At 40.2% G+C, this 23,552-nt stretch overlaps 1 protein-coding gene across 8 annotated transcripts in view; it reads right to left on the bottom strand.

Moving 5' to 3' along the window:
* ETV6 (ETS variant transcription factor 6) overlaps window positions 1-23,552 on the bottom strand; it is a 129,334-nt gene that overhangs the window by 65,489 nt on the left and 40,293 nt on the right. For 6 of the 8 annotated variants that reach the window (XM_085233415.1, XM_010716090.4, XM_085233388.1 and 3 more), the window contains exon 2: window positions 20,529-20,658. The exons of 1 other annotated variant lie outside the window; for it this stretch is intronic. In XM_085233415.1, the coding sequence (XP_085089541.1) occupies window positions 20,529-20,591 (63 nt within the window). In that variant the 5' untranslated portion in view covers window positions 20,592-20,658. Of the gene's footprint in view, window positions 1-20,193; window positions 20,243-20,528; window positions 20,659-23,552 lie in introns of those variants that run through there. One more of the 8 variants, XM_019617076.3, reaches the window with a different exon arrangement.

Raw genomic sequence — 23,552 nt, 5'->3', positions numbered from 1 at the left:
TGCTGAGCTTTCAACATAAAAAAAAAACCCTGCATTGCACATACATCATGCAACACTGAAAAAGACGCAACATAGTGAGAGAAATACCTGCAAACAGCTGGCATCAATAGCATGCAAGTAGAAATTTTGAGTGGTCCAAATAACTGTAATTCAGAAGAGGGAAACTTAATATGATGATAGGAAAACAGAGGCTGAATGCCAGCCTCCTAAAGGCAAGACCTGCTTGTCTCACACGGAAAGTCACAGAAGCTACACCAAAGTGGATAAGCATATAATAAAATGAACTGTACTGGAATGGGAACATGAACTATAGCCCTCACCACCTCCAGCTTCTTCCTCTTTTTAAGCAGAAGTACACACTATGCAAAGGGACAGGGCTTAAGGTAAGGCCATAGAACATCACCTGCAAGAGCAGAGGGATTAAGTAGTAAGATGTATCTTACTTCGTCTCTGCAGTCTTTCCTTTGTCCTCCAAGACCTTGAATTATAACAGTTATTCCTATCACAGAATGAATTGCCCACAATTTATTTAAACTCCATTGCTGCTAGTTCTTAGCTGATTAGAGAAATCCCAATTGACCCACTATTGCCAGAAATGAAATACAAGATTTCTATCTGCTGCCAAGCCAGCAAGAATGTCTACCAGGAATCTCCGTGCTTCCCATGTGGAAGTAGGAACAATATCCTTAAGAGATCAGTTGTGCAGTTCTGATTTTCATGTTCTTTTTCTACCTCATTTCCTTCCAGCACTCTTTTGATTCCATGCCAAGAACAAACAGTGAGTGTGTTTAAAGCAAGAAAAAAGAGCACAAAGTGTCCTCCCACCCGCATTTTACTGGAACTCACTATCGTTAAACTGAATTGTGAACTTGGAGTGGCACCTGATTAACAATGTAAACCTTTGTTATAAAGGAAAATAACAAACAAACAAACAAACAAACAAAAAAAAAGGAGTGATCTGTCCTACGTGCAGCTCAACAATTATCCCACTTCAATGTTCTCTTGGTGTGGACACAGCTGCCGTCACTGCAGGATATCATCTGTATTTTACTTCTGGCTAGATTGGAAGTAATTCAGTTTAGTTTTTGGTCAAAAAAAGAAAAATCTAAGAGAAATTCTGTGTTCATTGGGAAAAGATGAGAGATTAAGAGTTCTCAATTTGGGAAGCAGGGGTGGTATGTCACAGAACTGCATCCAAGTACAAAGAGAGGAAGAGAGTGTTCTAGAGTAAGAAAAGTAGGCAGTAAAGTTTCTTTAGGTGCAGCTGAACAAAATACATTTGCAAGTGCAGAAAGAGAAGCAACTTAGGTAAACTGCACATGGCATATTGATTTTAATCATTAATTTAATGCTATCTAAAGGTGGTGACAGCATAAAAGTGTTGAGTAGGGTGTTTATCCACCCTTTGCAGTCAGACTGCCTGGTACACTTCTGTGTGCCTCATAACTCAACAGTAGGAAACTGGCCAAGCAGTGAGCCTGTTAAATGTCCCATCCAAGACATGCCATCTACATTAGGTAAATGCTAATAATTTAGCCCCTAAACCCTTTCAAGCTGATCAGGCATTGTACCTGGCATGGAAGACGCTTCTGAGAAGCCATTCTCAAATTCCAAATCTACATCTGCAAGCAGTAGCATTGCAAGTAAAAAATCACGAAGTATCTTATGACACAAATTAAGAACTAAGTGGGTATCTTCATACTATTCTTTTCTGGTCCATATCTTAGTTATAGGAACCTTTTGTTTTTTAAACCAGCACTCCTTACAACTATGTTCTGTATTGCTATTTAAAGTACATATTCCCATACAGGGTTTTTGCCAGGTCAGGAAACTCAAAATACAGGGGATGGTAAGGATTTTTCTGCTCTAAACTGCTCAATTTGCAACCTATTCTGTCCCAGTGATACACCTGAATAAATGTGAAAGTCTGCACCTGCACACCAAACACTTGTTTCCCCCAGTAACAACTGTATGTTGTAGCTCTGTGGCTGAAACATCCATCGAGCAGGTTTTGGAGGACAGATCATTTCTCACTTTCATGTAAGAAGTACTGTCTTAGGACTGCTATAAGATATGGCCCTGGCCACAGCACAGTGCCAGATTTGCTTTCACAGTGCTGCCATGCATCGCATGCCAGTGGCACAATATGTCAACCACTGAAAACGAAGTTCTACATTTTGAACTTTACGCTTTACTGTACAATGTGAGGAAGGATTACACTGTGTTATTAGTGAAACAACCTCCCAAACTAATAATGGAGTTCTGTTTCTTGCAGATCCCAAATGTCTGAAAAGGAGACAAGAGGCCTTCAGTAAAGAGAAGCTAACAAACCTACCTAAGCTGTAAAAAAAAAAATCATATACATATGATCATACACATACATATTTTTCTTTGGGGTCCTTTGTATCCAGCTTCTGAATCCTGTGAACAACCTTTTCTATTTCTTCTTTATGCAGGCCATAAACTTGCTTTAAAAAATACAAATCTCAAATTCTTTCAATCATGTGACTCCAGAAGCTGCAATTTTAGGTAAAAATTTCCCCATACTTGCACATTCACTAGAAAATAACAACAGAGAGCAGTGTCTGCTGGTGATTCAAATGTTTCCAATCTAGTAAGAAAAATCCTAAATAAGAGAAAATGCATCTTCTTGGCAGATGGCACATAATACACACCAGTTCAGGGGACTCTTTCAAAGTATTAAAGCAGCTTTAATTACCATCCAAACAGGAGGGAGGGAATAAAGGCCCACTCTCAAAAGAAAAAAAAAAAGTGGATTCCACATTTTTTAGCAGTGAACATCAGACAACTTTGTACAACTAGGTATTACTAGCAGAATTATCAGTACATTTTACAGATGAGGTAGTTGAGACAGAGAAAAAGGTGCACTGAAACATTTGAATTTCACTTCCCTGTGCCATCTGAAATCATATCCTCCAATTCCATACAAAATGTGTTCAGCAACCTGTGCAGTCTCATCTAAGCTTTGTGCCCAGTCCATCTGAACTCAGAGCTGTAAGAATTCCATAGGGCACAAAGACTAGTACCTCCCTTCTCACTTTTCCATTGACTGGCATGGTACAGAGCAGGGAAAAAACACAAGCCAGTTTTTGCCTACTGAAAACTGCTACAACAGGCTGAGCTCTCTGGGGATGCCCTCCCTCCATTGTGTCTTAGCTGGGATGGAACAAAGGTCCTTTTTTTTCTCCAGTTTAACAGGAAGCACATATCTGCAACTCCTCCTCTCAACAATTTTCATGACCATACCAAGATGTTCCTTATTATAGGGACTGACTTAAACTCTGTCAGTACCCCTAATTTCTCCTTACCACAATCACAACCACAGCTATGGTACCCAGTTCTCATGGCAGCCACTTGCAGTTTATAGGTCCTACATCTGGAGCCCTGGTAACACCAGCCAGTGCAGCAGAATAGTGCAGCAGGACTCAAATCAGAGCTGCCTGCTCCATGGAAGAAGGAGCAGAGTAATAAACTTAATAAACCACCTTCAGCATCACATTAATCTGCCTTGGTGGTTGGTGGGGGCCATTTGAAACAACAGCAAGTAGCAGGGGAGAGAAGAAGGGGGAGGGAGTGGACGAAAGTGAGACTTACAGGGAGGAAGGCTGGGGGGAAGGATATGCTCCACTACAGAGAATCCTGTCAGGATGCAATTTATTTTCATTTTGCGAGGGAGTATAATGGTGTACTGCCTGAGCTCCCTCAATAGCTGTTTTGAAGTGAACCAGGCTGGTATGTCTTTAATTTATCATTTCATTATGAAACAGTTTCCCTTCCAAGAAGCCTTCAAGTCAGGAAGCTCTGTCTGCCCACACAGGAAATTCCTTTGCAGCAACTTCCCCAAAAAGGAAATTTCCCTCAGAAGTGAGCCCAGCTCATGCCTTTGAGCAGAGCTGTTTGAAGAGGCTCTGGCATGCAAGCCCCGCAAGCACCCCTGGCTTCTTGCTGCAGCCAGCATGCCGGGATCAGCAGCTCTGCTCTTGCGCTGGTGTGCACCGACTCTGCTGCACTCGATTGTTCTGCTTCCCCCTCCCCAAAGGCAACCAGGAGCACTGGGAAGAGACAAGTTTCTGAGCTTTCTACTAGTGAAGAAATCTCTAATCGAGAGGGGCACGTGATAGGCACACATGTAGCTAAGACTGGTGGAAATAGCTGGAGAAGAGAAGGGTGAGCTGTAGAAAAAAATCCCCAACTACTCCAAATCCCCAACTTGAAAATCACGGGGACAATTTGTGCTGTATCTTGGAGCATTTCTGACAGCACCCCACAGACTGCACTCTGGCCTTACGTATACTCTGTTTTTAATTCAGTGACCTTTTGCATTGACGATTTGTAAGCAAAAGGGAAGGGAGGGGAGAATATGTGGAGGAAAGGGGGGGAAACCGCATTTACAAAAATGAATCTCACAGACATCTTGTGAATCACTAAGTGGGAGAGAGCCAAGAATATCCAAGCTAGAGTGAATAACAACATACGGTATTTTATGAAGCACCTTAGCAATGGGGACATAGATCAGAAGCACTGCCAGACTTCCAGTAAGTTTTCAATTTATCACTTCAAATCACAAGTAATTACTGAATAACATCTTTTTTAAATGACTACACCCAGAAACTCACATTGTTTGGGGCAAGAGAGGAAGCAGAACTGAAATTCACGTTACACACTATGTGAATGAGACAGGGCCGAATAACAGGCACAGACTGAGCAGGGTCTTGGACTGGGTGACAACAAGTAAATAAAAGCATACCTCTGAGGGTATGTGGGAGAAACAAGTACTAGAGATGACAGAACTGCCTAGGGGTGATTACAGTCCATTGGCGGACTGTACGCTACATAGAGAGATTCTCAACCTTTCCCCTTCCATCTGTATTTAAAATTTGTTTTTCCAGCACTTCAAGAGAGATGTGGTCCTTGAGCCTGAAGCTCCAGCAGGTGGCTGCCTGCCCTCCTCTCCCATTCCCCCCCATCACCAGCTTTGCCCTGTTCCCTCGCCAGCTAATTTACATGACTTTTTTTCTGTCGCTGCCCTTGGCATTACATTCAGTGATTCAGTCAGCTGTTGTGTAAAGAAACTTTTGTCAGAATTGCTTAAAGGCAAATCCCCCTCACTGAACTTTTATCCGCAGCTTCTAGCTGATGAGTTAGTTATCACCTAGAAGAGACCTTTGGCACAGCAGATGCCAGCTGAATATTTATCTGCTTGGATGGCATCCACACTACCATCAAGTCACTGGAGGTAGTTATGAGATAGGGTGAAATTTAAAAACTGCCTCACTAGAAGAGATCATCAACCTATCTAGCCAAATGTCTTTTGGAGTTGCTGCACAAACAAAAAGTATACAGAATTAATCAATCTATTTTATAATATATTGCCTATCAGTCTCTGCCATTCTATGGTTTAAGGACCTTAAGAGCCATGATTGCATTCAGACTGCTGTTTCCACACTGACCTAATAAACCATACCCCCACAGGTTTATCCTGTTCCTTTCAGATGTATTTACACTTCTAGTCCCCTCATATCTTCCTGCAATGGTTTTCTCCTTATAGTCATGTACTCTCATTCACGTTTCTTTTAGATATGCTGCCCAATATCTCAGTTCTCTGGATTTGTTGTTTTGGGAGAAACTGCAAATAATCATTCCTGCTTCACCTTCTTTACAGCAACTATGACTTCACAGCCACATGGCAACATTCTCCCAGCCAACTCATTTCATTAGAAAACTATCCTGTTCTTGAAGTACAGAATCTTATCCCCTGTCTCTAGTCTCCTGGGAAAGAGGAAACTGGGAAAGCAGTGTGTTCTAGTTAGCTTCCTTATCATATTAAAAATGATAGTGTGGATAAAACCACCACATGCTGAGTGGGACGAGTTTGAACAAACACAAGGTGTTAAAAAAAAGCTCTTTAGAAGTTCACAAGACTAAGAAAGTCTGTATTAGAACTTCAGTTACCTAACAATTTTGGTGCAAAACATAAATAAAGTCAATTAAGTAGATGACCATAAATTAGAGAGGTAGAACAGACTAGACATTTTATTAATACAGAGAACGATGATGTCCCTGCTCTTCCAGCTGTCAGCATCTATTGAGGTGCAGCTCTCCTGAGACTTGAATTATATAAAGTATACGTGAAATTTAAAGCCGGTTGTACCCTTTAACTGTACTTTTAAAGCCTTTATATTGTTGATGTCACATTGAACTCATAAATGTTGTTTTAAAAACGCCTTAGAATGGGGGCCTAATATTTTCAAAAATAACAGTGTGAGCTACCTTTACTCACTCTGATTAACTCAGTGGTGCTAAGACAGTTTGTGGATTTCTCTTCGTGTTAGCAGCCTTTAGGAAATGGCTGATGGAATACATTCAGTCAGAAAGTAGTACACGCATATGACTGAGTCTCACTTACAACTATAATCTGATTTAGAGATTTCAAACCATATACAGTACTGCCAGTTCTGCATACTCAATTTGGTAAAAAAAGATTGAAAGACCAGTTCAGACCTGAGCCCTTACTGTCAAACTCTGGCTGACTCTCCACCATCTGCTTCTCATAGCCAAGGTTTGGGGAAGACTGTAAGCCTAATGGGGACAATGCAAGTACAAGAGTACACTATCTTTTTCATCCAACTTTTCTGATCATAAGCAATATTTTTATAACTTTACCTAAATGAAGTGGCTGCAACATCCTTTAAGTGGCATTCAACTTTAAGTGAAAAAGGAATAGTAACAGAGTCTCTGCATAAAATCTAAGTTCCTGAGCTAGCATCTTCTCTGTACTATCTAAATATTTCAAACACATACACAGAGACACCTTGTCAGATTGAAAATAAAAATAAAGAGACTTGTTAGATTTGAAATGAATTTTGACTGTTAACTCTTCTCAGAGTTCAAGCCTTTTGTAAACACACATTCACTATAAATAATGGAGGAGGTCCAGAAAGGCCCTGGGTGGGCATTGTGGTCACTTTGGACTATCGGACTATTGGGGTCCTCACAAGAAAATTACAGTTATGGAGGACTCACCACAACGCCACATATTCAAACAACTGGAGAGATATCTGAATTTATCTCCGGGTTTTCTTTTAAATTGAATCAAATGCCAAACTTTCTGAGATTCAGCCATCATTACTGTACATGCTGATAATGCCATGGCAGAAGTCCAACACTGGCCAAGCACTGAATCCTTTACCAGCTCAGTTGCTTCAGGTCTGCCCTGACACCTTTGCTGTCAGTCCCAGACTGTCTGCTTGTGCTTTACTCTGATTTTAAAATTGAAAGAGGGTATAAAAATTGGATGAGTACTGCAAATGTTCCAGCTCCTATAGACATGGAGTGCCTCTTATTTGTATTTTGCTGAGTTCCAAAGCTCTGATCCTGAACCAAACTCTGAACTACTGTGTGTGACCTACTCACCGCTAACCTACATGGTGTGTTGCATCCCTGAGAACAATACAAAGTGGAAGTATGGAATTACTCCTGTGATTTGGCTACACTAACTTTCAGCAAGAGAAAACCACCAAGCAAACTGTAGAGTAGTGATGAAACAAGTCTGATGTATTTAACAAGAATACATGTCACCACTGCCTTTTAGTATTTAAAGAGCAGTAAAAACAAACAAACAAACAAAAAGATAAAGGTGCCTTAAACAATTACACTCAGCAATACAGAGTAATGCAGCTAAAAGCCCTGAGGAAGTTTCCAAGGAAGCGAGACACAAAGAAGTATGACACAGAACAAAAAAAAAAAAAAAAAGAAAAGTGGAACAAAGAAGTGTCTGTGTACAGAGGGTGTTTTTTGACAAAATATCTTCACTAATGCACAGAGAGGAAGTGAAAGGTTAAAAACTGAAGGAGACAGATTGCTTGGAAGAAATCAGAACGGAAGAGAAAATAGGAAGGAGGAACTTAGATACATAAAGGGAGATTTCCCCCACTAGGAAATATACAAGGACACACTCATGCGGCAGAACTGAAATGAATAACTGGTTTGTGGACCAAAAGGGGCCAGGGCTACTTCCTTCTGCACTACCAAGAAGGAGGAAGTGGAAAGGGAGAAATTCTCAGTATTGCATAAGACCAAAGAGGCACAATCATTCCTTCCTCTCTCTTTCCCCAGCCACTGGCCAAATAGGTAGAAGCTCAGCACAAACCATTTACTTCTACAAATATGTTCTGGATAAAACTGTGTCAGCTGCTAAGGTGGTGAGACAACTAACGACTTCAGTGAGTCCAGAAGTTTGCTCTTTTTTTCATATCTACTAACATCAAGATACAATTTCTGGTTCAGCACTCAAATTTTCATCTAGGACTTGTGCAATTTTACTCAGGTGGGCAGATCCATAACTGTGTTTCATGAGCTCTCCTTTATCATTATTATTATTACTGTTATTAGTGCCCAGTGTGGCAGGATTTTAAGCTCTGGAGCGTGTAAGGAGGGAGAATTTAAATACCACAGCACCTCTCTGCTGGCTTGAGTTGATGGAAATGTTCTTTAAAGCTCAGCATCAAAGCATTCACTTTATAAGCTGGAAGCTTTGGTTCTTTTGCCAGGAGCAACTTCTCCCTATAATTAATTAATACCATATTAATTGTTCCACTGTCAAGGAGGCGTAGCAAGACCTGCATACACAGATCAACCTCTTCTGTGCTGGCCCAGAGCACAGGAGGGAGAAGGTCAAGGTGCTTCAGGTGCTCTCAAAGGAGACTGGACTACAAGCAACGTACTGAGGGTTGTGCAGCCTGCTTACAAAGAGAGCACACTGAGCTCTGCCGTGCCACCTCAACTAGTAATGCACGGCAGGGGCAAGGGGATCTTCACCAGCTGCAGCCTTGTGCAATCTATTGGGCTCCGTGCCAGCCCTGAATACAGCCAGCAGGCCAAGAGGAGGGGCCTGTGGCAGCTGAGTGCCCTTGTGGGTAGGATTTGGCTGCAAGTCATAAGATTCTGCGAAATTGCTGGAAGGGGAGAGGAGTGGAAGGAGAGAAAGGAAGGTTGTTCAATCCAGCTTCTGCCATGCCGGGCTACAACTCTCAGCTAACTGCCAGCGGCAAAGAAGTCACACTCAGTCCAGGGGCTTCAAACATGGAGCGACCTGTGCTCCCTCAGAGAAATCCGAGAAGATGAAGTAGAAACCAGGGAGAAGAGAGGATCTCTCACTGGCACCAGAGCTGCTTGTGGAGAGCCACCCTTTAGCAGCCACACAAGACACTTTAGCCTGCAGGCAGACACAAGGACGGAAAACAAAAGTGAGGTTTGCCTGTTGATCAGGGTGGTGTATGGTGTGGACTCTTCCTCAATAAAACAATCACGCTGGTGGACACACACATTTTCAATTACAATCTGAATCATGGATACTGGCCTGAAATCTAACCAGTAAAGAAGTTTTCACTCTATTGCTTGCACTGGATTTACTCGTCTCCATAAATTTATGCATATGTAAACAATTATTCACTTTCTGAAGGTACTGTGTGTTTGGGATTGCTAAAAGAACTACTTAAAAGAGCAAAGAAAAACAGGACTAGCAAGGGAAAAACTTATTTGGAGTCCAAAACTGAAGCCGTAACATTAAAAATACATGAAAAACAACCATTAAAATGAGGTAGAAAATACAGAAAATTTGGAAGGTTTACACACTAGCAGTACAAAATCGTCCCAACAAGCTGCTTTTAGAAAAAGGGGAATTTACATCTATTAATTTCCTACAGCACATGCATAGTTATTGTTAAAATAGTTTAAAAAAAAGTGTAGATACAGATGATGCTTGCTCTGACATGACAAAGCACTTCAGTAAGCTAAATATAGGAAAGGAATCATTAAAATGCAGGCACATAGCAAAAACACTAGATTCTGCTTAAAACAGGTAATACTTTTTTCTCAAAAAAGGAAGGCAATATGCAATTTTTGCTTACCATATAACAAGTAAGGCTTTTTTTCTTTTACAGCAGCATGAGAAAGACAAGTAGAAATAAACAGACACCTCAACTTTATGTAAAGTAATTCGTTATATAAATATAGATTAAAATATTAATCTGTAGATCTGAAGAGCTAGTGGGTGCCAAACATAGGACTCCAATCTCATACTGACCCTTTCTTTCAGCAGTTTGAAAGAAAGGCTAAACAAGCCTCTCCACGTTTTAAAAAATAAAAAGGTAGCTATTTATAGCTGCATTTATTGGAGTTCTTTCCTTATCAGGAAACATGTAGCTGGGAATTACTGTCTGCCTACATCGGAAATTCTTTCAGAGATGCAAAAACCCAAAAAGGAAATTTTCCTTCAAAAATACTCTTTCTTTTTTTTTCCCTGCTGGTGGGTTTAAAATAATAAGTCAATGCTTTGACCAGGTCCCTCTCCCTTTGGGAGTTCTGTTCTGCAAAGAAGAAGCTTTAAGATACCTGAGGGAAACATAAAATAATGCTGAGAACATAATTATTAAGCTAAGAAAGCAAGGCTTTTCTACAGGATACTGTAACAGTGCAATTTCATTACCAGCATTACATTACTTTCTTCTGAAACATGCAAGTTCCTAGAACTTATACTCAACAGAAAGCATTAGCAAAATTTATTACTCTGCCAAAAAGCTGGCTCTCATGATGCTGACTACAACTGGTATGTTCACACCAGGTTTATTTCATCTTCCCTGTATGCAGAATAGCCTCAGTCTCTCTGACATCTTGTCCCCCATCTCAGTCTATCTACTTCCACCTCAGGGCATGCCCAATGGTGCATAGTCCAAAACCCAATGAAACCGCTGCTCTTCTTTTCAACACGTGAAGCCAGAAGTCCATTCTGGGGTATGATCCCCTCTGCATGTTACAGCACTACGAGAAGGCAAAGGCCACACAGGAAATGTGTGTTTGCCCTTAGAAGACAGGCTCAGTTTCTTGCAGTACATAAAATACAGGGCTGTAAGTAACTGTGAGACTTGCAAATACCTGCAGCTAAAAGGATCCGCCCAGTAAACTTTCAAAAAGGTAGACATGCCCCGCTTCCAAATCAATACCCATCACTTTGCCACAGAAGGAGTCTCTTATCCTGTCTCTCCACTGAACACCCCACATCATGCCTCTGAAGGCAGGAAGGATGTGTTGGTTAATCATTGAAAACGTTCATTCCATTTTAACTTGTTGCAGCTTAATTTAACAGTTTTGTTTTTTGCTCTGGATAATTGCTGTAAAGTTATTCTGCCAGTGCAGAATGGACACTCCTTTTTTTTTTTTTTTTCCAGCAGGATATGGAAATACAGAGATCAAAACCACACAGGTATATGCAGTAAACAAAGCAGGTTGCTCATGGCTATTTCCAGGGTATGATTTTTATATATGAAGATCCATAAGCAAAGATTTGGAGCAAGTCCATCAGAAGCGACTGTTCATTAATTCCCAACATCATCAGTTGTATTCCTATTAAATATATAAACAACTCAAACATACTGAGCAAAGTTCAGTGTTATATTAATAGGAGTCTGCTAGTCCTCCACTGGGCATGCCTTGCACAAAACAAAGTTTACTCTAGACATGAACAGTGAACATACTCATTCATACACATTCATCCCATAAAAGATAGACATTGCACAAGAATTCACAGAAGAGGAACAGATGATGAATAAGTGCTTCCACCTTTCCAAATGCCTATGGGAACTTATTTAAGATGAAACTCCTAATTAAGGCATTGGAGACTGGGCCACCATACCTGGATGGAACCACTTCCACAAAAATGTCTTCTCCGAACTTAGAAATCATCACTGAGTCCTTCTGCTCCAGCAATAAAATGAGGAGCTATAAATCAGGCACAAAAGCCTGTTTAATCTGGGTGTGCTTGTATCAGGAGTACCAGCACAGAGGCAAGTAGTTTAAAAGGAAATCCAAATCAATAAAAGGGATGTCAAACAATTGGTATTAGGGTGAGTGGATATGTATACACGGCCTCCATTACATTAATCTCTAGTATCTTGAAACTGCAGTTGGTTTCTCCTCACATATCATAGAATCATTGAATCCTTAGAGTTGGAAGGAACCTTTAAAGGTCATCTAGTCCAACTCCTCTGCAAAGAATAGGGACACACACAGCCAGATCAGGTTGCCCAGGGCCTGATGCAGCCTCACCCTGAAAGTCTCCAGAAATGGAGCATCACCCACATCTCTGGGAAACCTGAACCAGTGCCTCACCACCCTCACTGTAAAAGACCCTTTCCTTCTATCTAACCTAAATCTACCCACTTTAAGCTAGAAGCCATTTCCCTTTGTTCGATCACCACAAACCCTGCTAAAGAGTCTGTCCCTTTCTTTCCTGTAGCTCTCCTTCAGATATCAAAAGGCCGCTATCAGGTCACTCTTCTCCAGGCTGAGTGTTCTGTTTCTATGATCATTTTTTTTGGCCCTCCTCTCGCCATGCTCCAATAGGTCTCTGTCTCTCCTGTACTGAGGACTCCACATCTGGATGCAGTATTCCAAATCTTGGTATGCCACATCCTGGTAGTCCCTCTAAGTGCTGGACAGGTGTGCTTTCTTCCAACGTTCACAGGCTCAGCTGTTTTTTACTAAAGGAGTGAATGCAGCACACATGCTATGTTGGTTCTGCAAGGTTTTCTATCACTCCTGTGTTCTGTTGCAAGGCACTCACCACATGTTATTGTAGAGTTCTTAATCATGGCTTACCACAGTCTCTCTTCTGTGCTTTCTTTAATTGTGTGGTTATTAAGAATACTGGGCTCTTTACATTAATTTTATTTTAAAAAATTAACATAGAAGATTTGCAACAAAACACAAATGAAAAAAAAAAGTTGACACATTTGGGATGGAAAGAGAAAAGCAATCTAATTTTAGAGTCACTGATTCTGACAGCATCCCTTTAAGACAAAGCTAAAAATGCTTCAAATCCAGCAATGCCATAAATGTCCTGCTGCTTTTGCTTCTTACTCCTCTCCACATTTTCCAGGGGAATTTCACAAGGGACCAGATGAATCCCACATTAAAGTGACACTGCTCCCTTTCCCCACTGAACAGAGGTGAATCTGTGTTCAAATACTTAAACCCGTAAGTGAAGCTTTCCAGGAGTGTAAGAGATTGGCTGAGTACCACTGAGACCCTCAAATGATGAGTCCTCCATGCCCCAAAGCAGAGGTCTCAGATTCCCACCTCAGAGCTGCTTTACAAGTTCCCACCAGGACAGGAAGGATTTCATTCATCCACACACTTCCACTTGGTTTGTCAGTGCAGGAAACTGCTGCACTAACTCACCTTGTGTATATATACACACACGAAAATAAAATATTTGTGTATATATAAAAATATATTTATATATCCCACATATAAATAAAAAAATGCTTGGGTCCAAAACACTCTCTCAAGAAGCAGAAATCAGTTCGTGGCACTGGCTCTTCCGAACATTTTTCACATTTGATCTGGGTGCCTCTGCCCCAGTAATTAGGCTGCAGTAAAGAACAAATAGATTTAAGGTTCAGCTCAACAGCTGATTACATCAGGTTGACAGAACAAAATGGACCCCGAGTCACCTTGATGTACACCTTGTGACAAGTCGCTCAGTTCCCTCCAGGAGATAAACAAAGATCATGTCAGAAAAGCGTAAATGAGGATTTTCATGGTGCAAAAGCTTCCATTTTCACAGCTGGATCAGTAATAAGGTTTCAGTCCCCCAGCCCCACATAACGTTCTTCTGAATAGAACAGCTGCATCTGTACTGCATCCAGACATGGTTCAAGAGTGAATGTGAGACTGTGCTTCCAACCTATCCAAATTGCCTGAGCATATGATTCCTCAAAGCAGACTGGAAACTTATAGCACGGAACACCCAGGAGCCAGGACGTGCTTTGTACCACACTCAAGCGGTCACTGGCTGGCTGTATTGATAAATTCCATTTTGCTAAGCTTTAGAATACATCCTCTGTTTCAGAGGCAAGATCTGAAGCAAAAATACTGACTGGTTTCCCTTCTTCCCCCATATCAGCTGTTAGAAATCCAATGAAAACCTGTAGATGAGTTAAATTCAGATAAGCCATGGTAGAAAATGAACATTTAGGTAAAGGTAAGTATAAATAACATATCCATTATTCACACTTTTCATTATAACATGTATGCAATTCACAATCATAAATCATTACTAAATGCTTGGGCTCTGCTCTCAGTAGCTCACAATGTAAATGTGCAAGAAAAGCCTATGGTGAAAGAAGATACAACAGCAAGAAGATTAAGAACTGCAAACAATCAAGGTGGTAGTGAATAGTGCAGAATAGTGCCAATGTTCAGGCTTTTTTTTTCTTTTTTTTTTTCTTTTTTTTTTTTTTGGAAGTGGATTTGGATTGCTTAGGAAAGAACAAGCTACACACAGAAAAAATATAGCATAAAAAGGAGATTAGAGGGAAAGACAAGCATATGAAGGACAGTAAGAGGGAGGAATTAGGTTTAAGTGGCCATATTGTCAGAGAAGAGCAAAGAAAGATGAGGAAGAAGCCAATCATCTGAGAAAGAGAACAGTTCAGATCCCATTAAAATCAGTGGGAATCTAAGTATTCATTTCAGCAGATTAGTCTCATAGTCATTAATTTGACATTTTGGCCACCTCTCACAGTCCCTTTGTCTTATGCAGCTTTTATTTTACTTTTCCTGCATGTGCGTCAGTCAGTTTTGTTCCCCAAAGATCCCTCCAAAGTAAATATTTTTATTGCTTGCTACTCTAAATGTAGCTCAGCGTGAAGGGTTTTTTTTTCCTGTCTCACTACATACTTCCAGTTCAATGCACTGAATATTCTAGTAACTAAGTAATAATATGTCTAACACTTCAAAGTGGTTTTCCATCTGCTAGCCAAAATTGTTGAATAATTAACAGGTGCCAAACGATTAATAAAAGGAGTAACAATTAATAGACACTAGGGAGAAAAAAATGGATCCTTGGCAACGAAGACAATGTTGTTGTTTCCTCCCTCTTAATCGTTTCCTGTATTCCTTTACAAAAAAGAAAACTGGTGCCCTTAAAACACAAATGATGCATACAAGCAACAGCATCTGATCATGAGAAAGAAACTCACAATAAATTTACTTTGGTGTCCGATGAGCGGTTTAGTTTACAGAACCTCCCATGTGAGAGCCCTTCAACATCTTGACCTGCCCTTCTACTCATGTCCAATACTAAGGGTTACACAGAAGGCATGTTTGTAGGATGTGGTATAGATCACAAAGATGGAGAACCAATACAGAGGCACTACACTGCTTTCCACTGAGGAGTATAAAATAGCAGTATAAAAAGCATGCAGAAAGATTCCTACAAAGCAGTCACTAAAAAGGTATGCCCTTAACACAATCACTGCAGAAAACTAAGCAAATTTCCCTTCAGACCTCCTCAATGAAGGCAGTGGAACAGACAGCAATTGAAAAGAACACAAATATGTTAAGATAAAAAAAAAGTGATCAGACTAGCAGAATATGACCAGACCTAAATGCACTGAAGTTCATCAAAATCATCTGTAGCCTAGAATGTACACCAGACTGGAAAACCAAAGACCAGAACCCAATTTTATATCTGAAACAAGGAATACTCAACCTTACAAACAGGTCCCCATCTTTCTTCACCACCACTCACCCAAAAGTGAGAGCAGTCAAAAAACAACAGCACAAAATGATGCATGTATCATGGTAACTAGAGTGTGTCTTTTTTACTCTGAATATTAGTGCAGGCTGTTGGGGGTTCAGAGAAAAGCAAGAACAAGAAAAGCTAGTTGCTGCCAAGAATAATTGGTTTGTGTGTACAGAAAAGTATGTGCAATGTGCCTTGCTATGACAATGGGCTGCAGGCACATGAAGGATGCCAACAGCAAAGAAAAACAAGCGAGTAATTAGTTCAGAGGAAGAAATGAACTTGTATCAATAGAGAACACTGTGAAATCTTTGCCCATGAGATAATGTCCATCTCCCTAAACAAACGTGTGCTCCCAAGAGAAGATGCCCTTTAGAGATAAAAATCAGACTGTGCAAACTGACAGATACGTGCACAGGGGAATGCTGCTTTACAGGCAAGGGCACAGATTAGACCATGCAACAAGTCCTTTTTCAACACTGATGTTTCTGTGTCTTGAAGAAGTTTTATGTTCAGAGAGACCAAAAGAAAATCATGAAGCCTGTAAGCATGTAATTACAGTTGCTGTTATAGATGGCAAAACACCTTATTTTCTTTCTGTGTACTATAAAAAAGGGAAAAACTGTTTATTCACTAATTCAGCACATATTAATAGACATATCCATATCTTACATGGAATACCTTCTTTCCAGATCCAAGAGGTTTTTTTTTTTTGTTTTTTGTTTTTTGTTTTTTTTTTAACCACAAGCAATTGGCCAGAGCATAAAATGAATAACTAATGTCATTGAATCGGACAAAAATAAGTTGTTTTTAAGAAAAAGAAAAAGAAAGAACTTTCTCTCCATGGTAATATGGATTAAGCTTCCTCAGAGATAAGGGGAATGCAAATAGTGTAATAGCTTCCATTTTTCACAGCATTCTCTATTATCATTTTATTAATATTTACAATTAAAAAAAAAAATTATGCACTCACAATTTTTTCATTTTAGAATAGGGAAACAAAATCAAGATATCCAAGGTCACAGAAGACACAAAGGGCAGAGACTTGTAGAAGAGCTGAAATTGCTTCTCAAGTCCTTTCTAAACCACTCCACTGTTCTATCTGATGTTAGTGTAGTCTGGTAGAGATCAAGCACGCTGCAAACCTACCACGCATATAAACCAGGGACAAAGTGCAAACTGGAGATTATTGTACTTTCTGTCTACATACCTCAAACACATTCTCTAGCATTGTACTGATAGTCAATTTACAGCACGCCCAATACATATTTTATAGATAAAAAAGTAGATATTAAGCAAATGAGCACTTTTAGATGCATGGGTCAAAAGTTACTTACAGAGAAGCATAACACCAGATAAAATTGTGTACTATCAGGAAATCATTCTCACTATCCCAAAGCTTCAATGATAAGATTGATTACATTGTAGTTCTATACTACAGGCATACACCAGGCTGGTAAGAAAACAGCTAATTAAAACAGGGAAGAATGAGTGAAAATGGGAAAAGTGTCTTCGTGTCAATCCTGGGAAAGGTTTCTCTACAGATTTCTATCTGTGTTGACCAAGGTGAAGAAAGAATACTCTGTATGCTTGTAGCACTAAGGGATCTGCATTCCACTCTTCTCAACTTTGCAGTTCTCCTTTCTTCAGTTTCTGGATCAAATATCTCAGCATAGCTAAGAATCATTTGCTCACCAAACACTGAGGAATAATCTATTGCAAAGGAAATTGTTCTACTTATTGTCCAGATAATATTGGGTATTAGCACCTTTAAAGAGCTCTTAAACATTAGAAACAATGAAGTTTCTAATAAGGAAGGCATAAAATACTATCTGAATCTACCAAGTGTAATTCATGTTCCATCTAAAACGTTTCTCTCTTGTTCTCCTTTCTCCTACTGCATTGCCACTGGAGCAAAATCAATGCCTGGGCCAACTGCTGCTTTCAGTGGTATCTGTAGCATGGTTCTTGAACTTGCAAGTTGGCAGAAAGGATAACATACAGTCTAGGACTAAAATTTGTCTTTGTTTTGGTAATACCAGAATGTCATGGAACAGAGAGTAAACGGAGATCCACTTAGCTACCAGTTCTATGCACAGCTGGAAACATCATATCTTGCTGTTGCACTGGAGTGAGGCTTCAGGGAAGTTACGCTTTACCTCATCAATAAAAACAAAATCAAAGCTGCAAACTAACAAAGTCTCAGATTTAAAAAACACTCAGACTTTGTGGAAATAGATCCAATCTTCACACAAAGTAGCACGGCCTGAAATATCACTCAGACACTTGCCATTTTATAAAAGTTCAGAATTGTGACCAAAGCTGTGTCTCAGATATCTCTAAAAAGTGAGAAGAGTACATGCAGGAACTGCAAAATCCCATAGCCTTTGAACCTCATGACTCAAGATCCAGAATGTACTAAGCTATTTCTATAGCTGGCACGAGGAAGACTGCTTCTGGAATATGATCTTGAAATCTGAAGTCTTCACCTTAAGAAGGATGTCTTAGGTGGGAAACAGTTTGCAGGAGATCATACCAACACAATCTGTAATCCACAAACTCTACAGGAAAATAAAGAACCTCTCATCCTAGATAGTTTAGTCAAGAAAAGGTTAAAGAATTACTTTATCAAAAAGCACCTATAATCAAGAGTAGTCTTTTGGCAATATTTAACAGGAAAGGTGATGATGAGATCCAGTAGTTTGAAACTGAGCTCGACTAATTCAAACTATAAATAGGGCACTTAAAAAAAAAAAAAAACAGCAAATAAGGAGGATAATTATGCATTTTAAGCACTGACAGAACTTAGGAAGAAACCTTATATCCTCCCTATCCCTTAAGTATTTACATGGCGGAATCTTTCTCTATAAAATGCTATTGCTCAAGCAGCTACTGAACTTAAAACACAGAGGTACTGAGTGAAATTCTGTAACTCGAGTAATACCAGAGATAATTCTAGAAATTCATAATGATCCCTTCTGGCCTTGTTATAAATCCATACACTCTAAACAGTGGTTCTGAATGTGAGTGTTTGGGTCAATAATTATTGCATACTGAGCTAAAAATACTGTATTGCTACAGACTAATAAGAATACTAGTAAGGCTATGTAAACGTGCTTCACATTGTTTATGATCTGAGACACTGACTTTGTCAAAGAATAGACAGATGTTTAATAATTAATCTTCTGTGTTTTTATAATACAGAAGGTCAGACTGGCGTGGAAATAATAACGGGACAAAAGCTTCCTTAAAAGTTTTAAAACGTGAAAATTCAAAAAAAAAAAAAAATCAAGGCAAAAGATTCAGTCACAGCCAAAACACTGGACAGAAATTGACTGAAAGGAAACCTTTTAAGCTTCACACTTTACCTAGCATGCTGGCAAGTTGATAAGAAGGAAGCTGGTAGTAAACAGTGCCCCACCCTTTCAGCATCAAGTGTCTCTGCCTTTCTATGCTGTGCTCATAGAACTCAGTTAGGAAGGCAGTAAAATTTGAAAGCTAGACATGATCCTCTGAGGAGAAGACAGACAGCAGTTCTCAAACCAGAATTAAATTCCACTAAATAACACAACAAGGGGAAGAAAAAAATCTCAGGGGCTAAAGCCACAGTGCGGAGAACTGCTCCGTGTTGACTTTTTTTCTCTACATTTTGGGCATAAGCTTCAAAATTGACCACAAGTTTACTAGCAAGTCTGCCCAATGCTGGGGAAACAAGCCAGCCAGCATCCACAGGCAGAGGCAAGAAAGCTCAGGGAGATCAGAAGTCTGGCTACTCAGGCGCTAGCCAGACCCACAAAGAAAGCTGTAGAGCCAGCTTGCATTCCAGCCCATCAAAAGTACAACCTGGGTTATGCACAGGCAACAAAACCAGGACTGTGCAGAAAGAGGCGTGGGCTTTAAGCAATCTTGGAGCACTGTAACTCACTGGCCATCAAGGGTGTGAGCACAGGATTACTGAAGTGCTGGGAGAACAGTTTGCATCCAGAAAAGGACCATGCTTGTTAAACAACTGAGGACAGGAATGAAAACTCTTTTTTCACTTTAACACAAACAAACAAACAAACAAACAAAAACCTGAAAGACCACCTCAGGAGACTATTTTCCAAAATCCCAAATAAATTTGTCAGATGGCAACATCTGACACCACTGACAGTGGAAACTACATTTCCACTGGCCCCGGTTGCTTCTTATTGCTCAAGTACTCCAGGAACGTGACACCTGATAAAAGTTTTCTTAAAATCTCTCAACTTGCATCAGAACTGCTTCCTCCCTAAAAGGACAATTCCATTCTTCCTCATCCCCACCCTATCTCACCTCTCCCTCGTCAATAGCCCTCGGCCTTTCTTATTCCTCAAACATTAAATCATCTGAGCAAGGAAGTGCCTGGCTCTCACCTTGATCCCAGCTCCAGTTTTTGTTATAAAAGCATTGTTGTGTCCTTCCTCCTTTGCACTATGCTTTCATGTACAGATTAGCCCTTTCCTCCTTGTTCATCACTGCCTCTGAGTAGTAGCAGAGTGCCTGAGCTCCAGTACTTACTCACAACAACTGGAAAAAACCCCACTGAAAAAATGCACTCCACTTACCACAGTTAGTGAAACTGACTTTGTGCCACAGCATATCAGTGAGCAATTCCTAAAACACGGACAGATACATAGTGCTTCCTGACAAAATAAAACCTCCACATTTTTCCCTGTCAAGAGAGAGAAGCCAAATCCTTGATAGAAGGTCGTGGTGGGGAAAGAAAACAATGATCTGAGGTGTTTAAAAATAACATACTGAAAATCAAACCAGCAAGAGCTTTAAAGAAAATTCTAAAGCCAGGGTACTTCCCCACATATCTTTTTTTTTAAAAAAAAAAATATATCCTCCCCCCTCACACTGCCCTGCACCCTCCTCAGTTCCAGGAAGTGACACTCACGCAGGTGTGCTGGCAGTCTGATCGTGTCTTCCTCCATCCTGATCGCTCGAGGCACTGGGACATGTAGTGGTGACGAGGAAGTGTAATTTGGTACTGGGCTGGCTGGAGGTGTGTACGAAATTCTCTCTTGCTGTTAAAAAGAAAGTGGGGGAGAGAAAGAGAAGACAATGTGAACTTTGGAACAGAGGTGTGAATTCAAGGCAGGGGTTGGGGGAGATGGGAAGAAAGAAGGAGGTATGCACGATGGGGGCCTGTGGCATCAGGCCGCAGCATCAAGCCTGCCACAGATCACAGCCGAAGGCCTGCCTGCTCCGAGCCTGAAACAGTGTCAGCAACCAAGCACCTCTGACACTACAGTTTTAATTTTCAGGAGAACCGAGAAGTTTCCAAGGAGTTTCTCAGAAAGTTGCTGAGGGAGAAAAGAGAAGTGACACAGAAGTGGGTAGCCTCAGTGGGTTTTATGTTGGTGAAAATATGACAGCAATTTCATTATACGTGTGTGCATACTGCTACAGAGACCGCTGAAAACGCTTAATCTTATGCTAACAGAGATCTGAGCATGTTTCTTAACTATTTAACACTTTAGAGCATTTTAAAGACATTAGTTTTACTTTTGCTGCACAGAACCACTCTATCACTAAAAATCACTCTATTTACCAGTGAGTAATGCAGTACTTTTGTATTCCTGCTTAAACTTGTTAATAGCACTTTCTTTGAAGTAGTTAAACTTGCAACCAACTAAGTAAACCAGCATACAGAAAGCAGCTAAGCAAGGACAGTCCAGTAAAGCTAAAGAGCAATTTGTCAATGCTGTGTTAGGTTCATAATTGTTATCATTTAGTTTATTTCTGAAAATATCTGCCAAAAATTTAAGATTTAAATTTCATCCAATCTAATGGGAAAACTCTTCTGCATTCTGAGCACGATCTTCACTCACAACGCAAATTATACCCTTTGTAAATAAACATAGGCACATCATGTTCGTAGAAACATGAAAAAAATAAAGCCATAATCATACACTTCTTAGAAGGCAATGTATTAACATATGTTCCAAAACCGGGCTGCTGACATTCAATGATGGCAGTGCAAACAGCATGGAGTTACATCCACATAGATACAGAAGCAAAAGAAGCTATCTTTGCTTCTGAGCGTTTGCAGGACAGTATATGTGTAAATCTCAACCCTCAATCTGTTCTCTAGCAAGTGGAGAGGACAAACCTAACATTAGAGTAACAGAAGGACATTAGAAACCACAACATTATCAGAGCTACAGGACATGGAATTGGACTGACACTGATAAAGGCACATCTACAATGTACCATTAGCAACCTCACTGCCAGCAAAGGAAAGGAGAGATTTGTATAATGTAAATAACAAATATGCTAAAGCAGAAAACTTTCTCTGCTCATGAAACAGGCTATAAAGAACCTACAGAGTCTCTCTCCATCACTGCTTCAAACCAAGTCCAGCTCAGCCTGGCATAACATGCTGCTATCACATGTCTACTGAGAAGCTCACACAGAAGCACTAGTCTCTCTTAAGAATCTGGGTTTCATATACTACAGACTTTCCATGATCCAAAACAGTAACTCTATGCCTCATGTTCCCCTGAAGTCCAACTCCAGCATGGAGCATGTTCTGCAACCTTGCAGAAAATGTGCCTGTTCTGTGGTGCACATGCTAGCAATGAGCAACAAGACTAGCCACTTCCCAGCATTTCCTGCTGCAAACCACAGCTCAGGTAATTGAACAACACTTAAGCTCATTTTGTTTATTGAACAAGATATTTATGAAAAGAGGAACACTTTTGAAATGCTTGCCTCTGCAAACGAGTTCAAGAGGACATATGGGAGACCTGAAGTCCTTTTCCCCCGGAATGTAAGATGCAGACTGACCTCAGGTCCCATTTCATGCTCAGAGAAATACGGAATGACCACTGCAAAGACAAGTGCTAAGTGGCCTCAAGAGGCCTTCTCGCTAGCCAACAGCAGAAGGAAAGTCAAATCAGCAGATAAAACCAAATCCAGAATCCAATGCATTTTTTATAATGCATGCACTGCCTTTCTCCCAGCAATGATTAATCTACTACAGGCATATGGTACCCATATTTATACCTAGACAGCTGCATGGAGATTTAGTGTTACAAGTCAATGTATTGCAATAACTGTTTCCTAGTATTCGTAAGAACAGGACAGTAGGAAACACAAAGAAGTTGTGGAAATGCAAACTCACTCATTTTGTCCCAGTTATTTTTTCCATGCATTTTAGATGTCCACAGTAATGTGCGAATTGGCAATATTTGCAGAAAACATTTTACAAGGCACAAAGGAGAATTAGCTCTCCAGCTCTCATACGTGCCTTTGAAATGTCCTCTCTCATGAATTCTGCATTTTTTCCAGCATCTTTAACCCAAATATCAAAGCAATCTGCAGATATTAGGTAAGTCTTTTTATTAGACACACAGGCAACCTGAGCCACAGAAAGAGCAAAGCTCAAATGAGCTAAGTAATTTCAGAGCAGAGCTGTCTTGAAACAGGACTGCATACGTCTCCCAAGGGCAAGAGACTTAACAAATGCATCCTGAAAGAATGATCCTTGTAACCGTCCTGGCCAGATTTCCAAAAGATGCAAAAGAGAAAAGTCACAGGGAGGTCAAGACACAGGGCTTGTGGAAAAAATGAAGTTCATCCCTGTTTGCAGCAAGGTGCAAACATCATTCCAGTTCTTCAGCTTACCATAGCTCCATGTTCCAATCACACACGGTACCCCACCTCCCCAGGAGTGTGAATGCAGAAGGTCACAGTTACTTTTCCAGTCCTATAGAGGCTCTTCAGAATCACACTTCCTGGAGATATCTGTTGTGTTATCTCTAAAATAGGATTTATTTGAGAACGATTTTTCATCTTCATATCTCTTGAACTTTTCTTATGTGATCCATCAAAGAAAATATGGTTGGTATCTCATGCTTTTAAGGTTATGCAACCAGACACACTGGTATTAGAAATTTTTCTGAACAAGTTTTGT

The sequence above is a fragment of the Meleagris gallopavo genome, chromosome 1, assembly GCF_905368555.1.
Source record: "Meleagris gallopavo chromosome 1, MGAL_WU_HG_1.1, whole genome shotgun sequence".
Classification (NCBI taxonomy): domain Eukaryota; kingdom Metazoa; phylum Chordata; class Aves; order Galliformes; family Phasianidae; genus Meleagris; species Meleagris gallopavo.
Note: the sequence above shows the minus strand (reverse complement) of the source record. Positions and strands in the feature narration are given on the sequence as shown.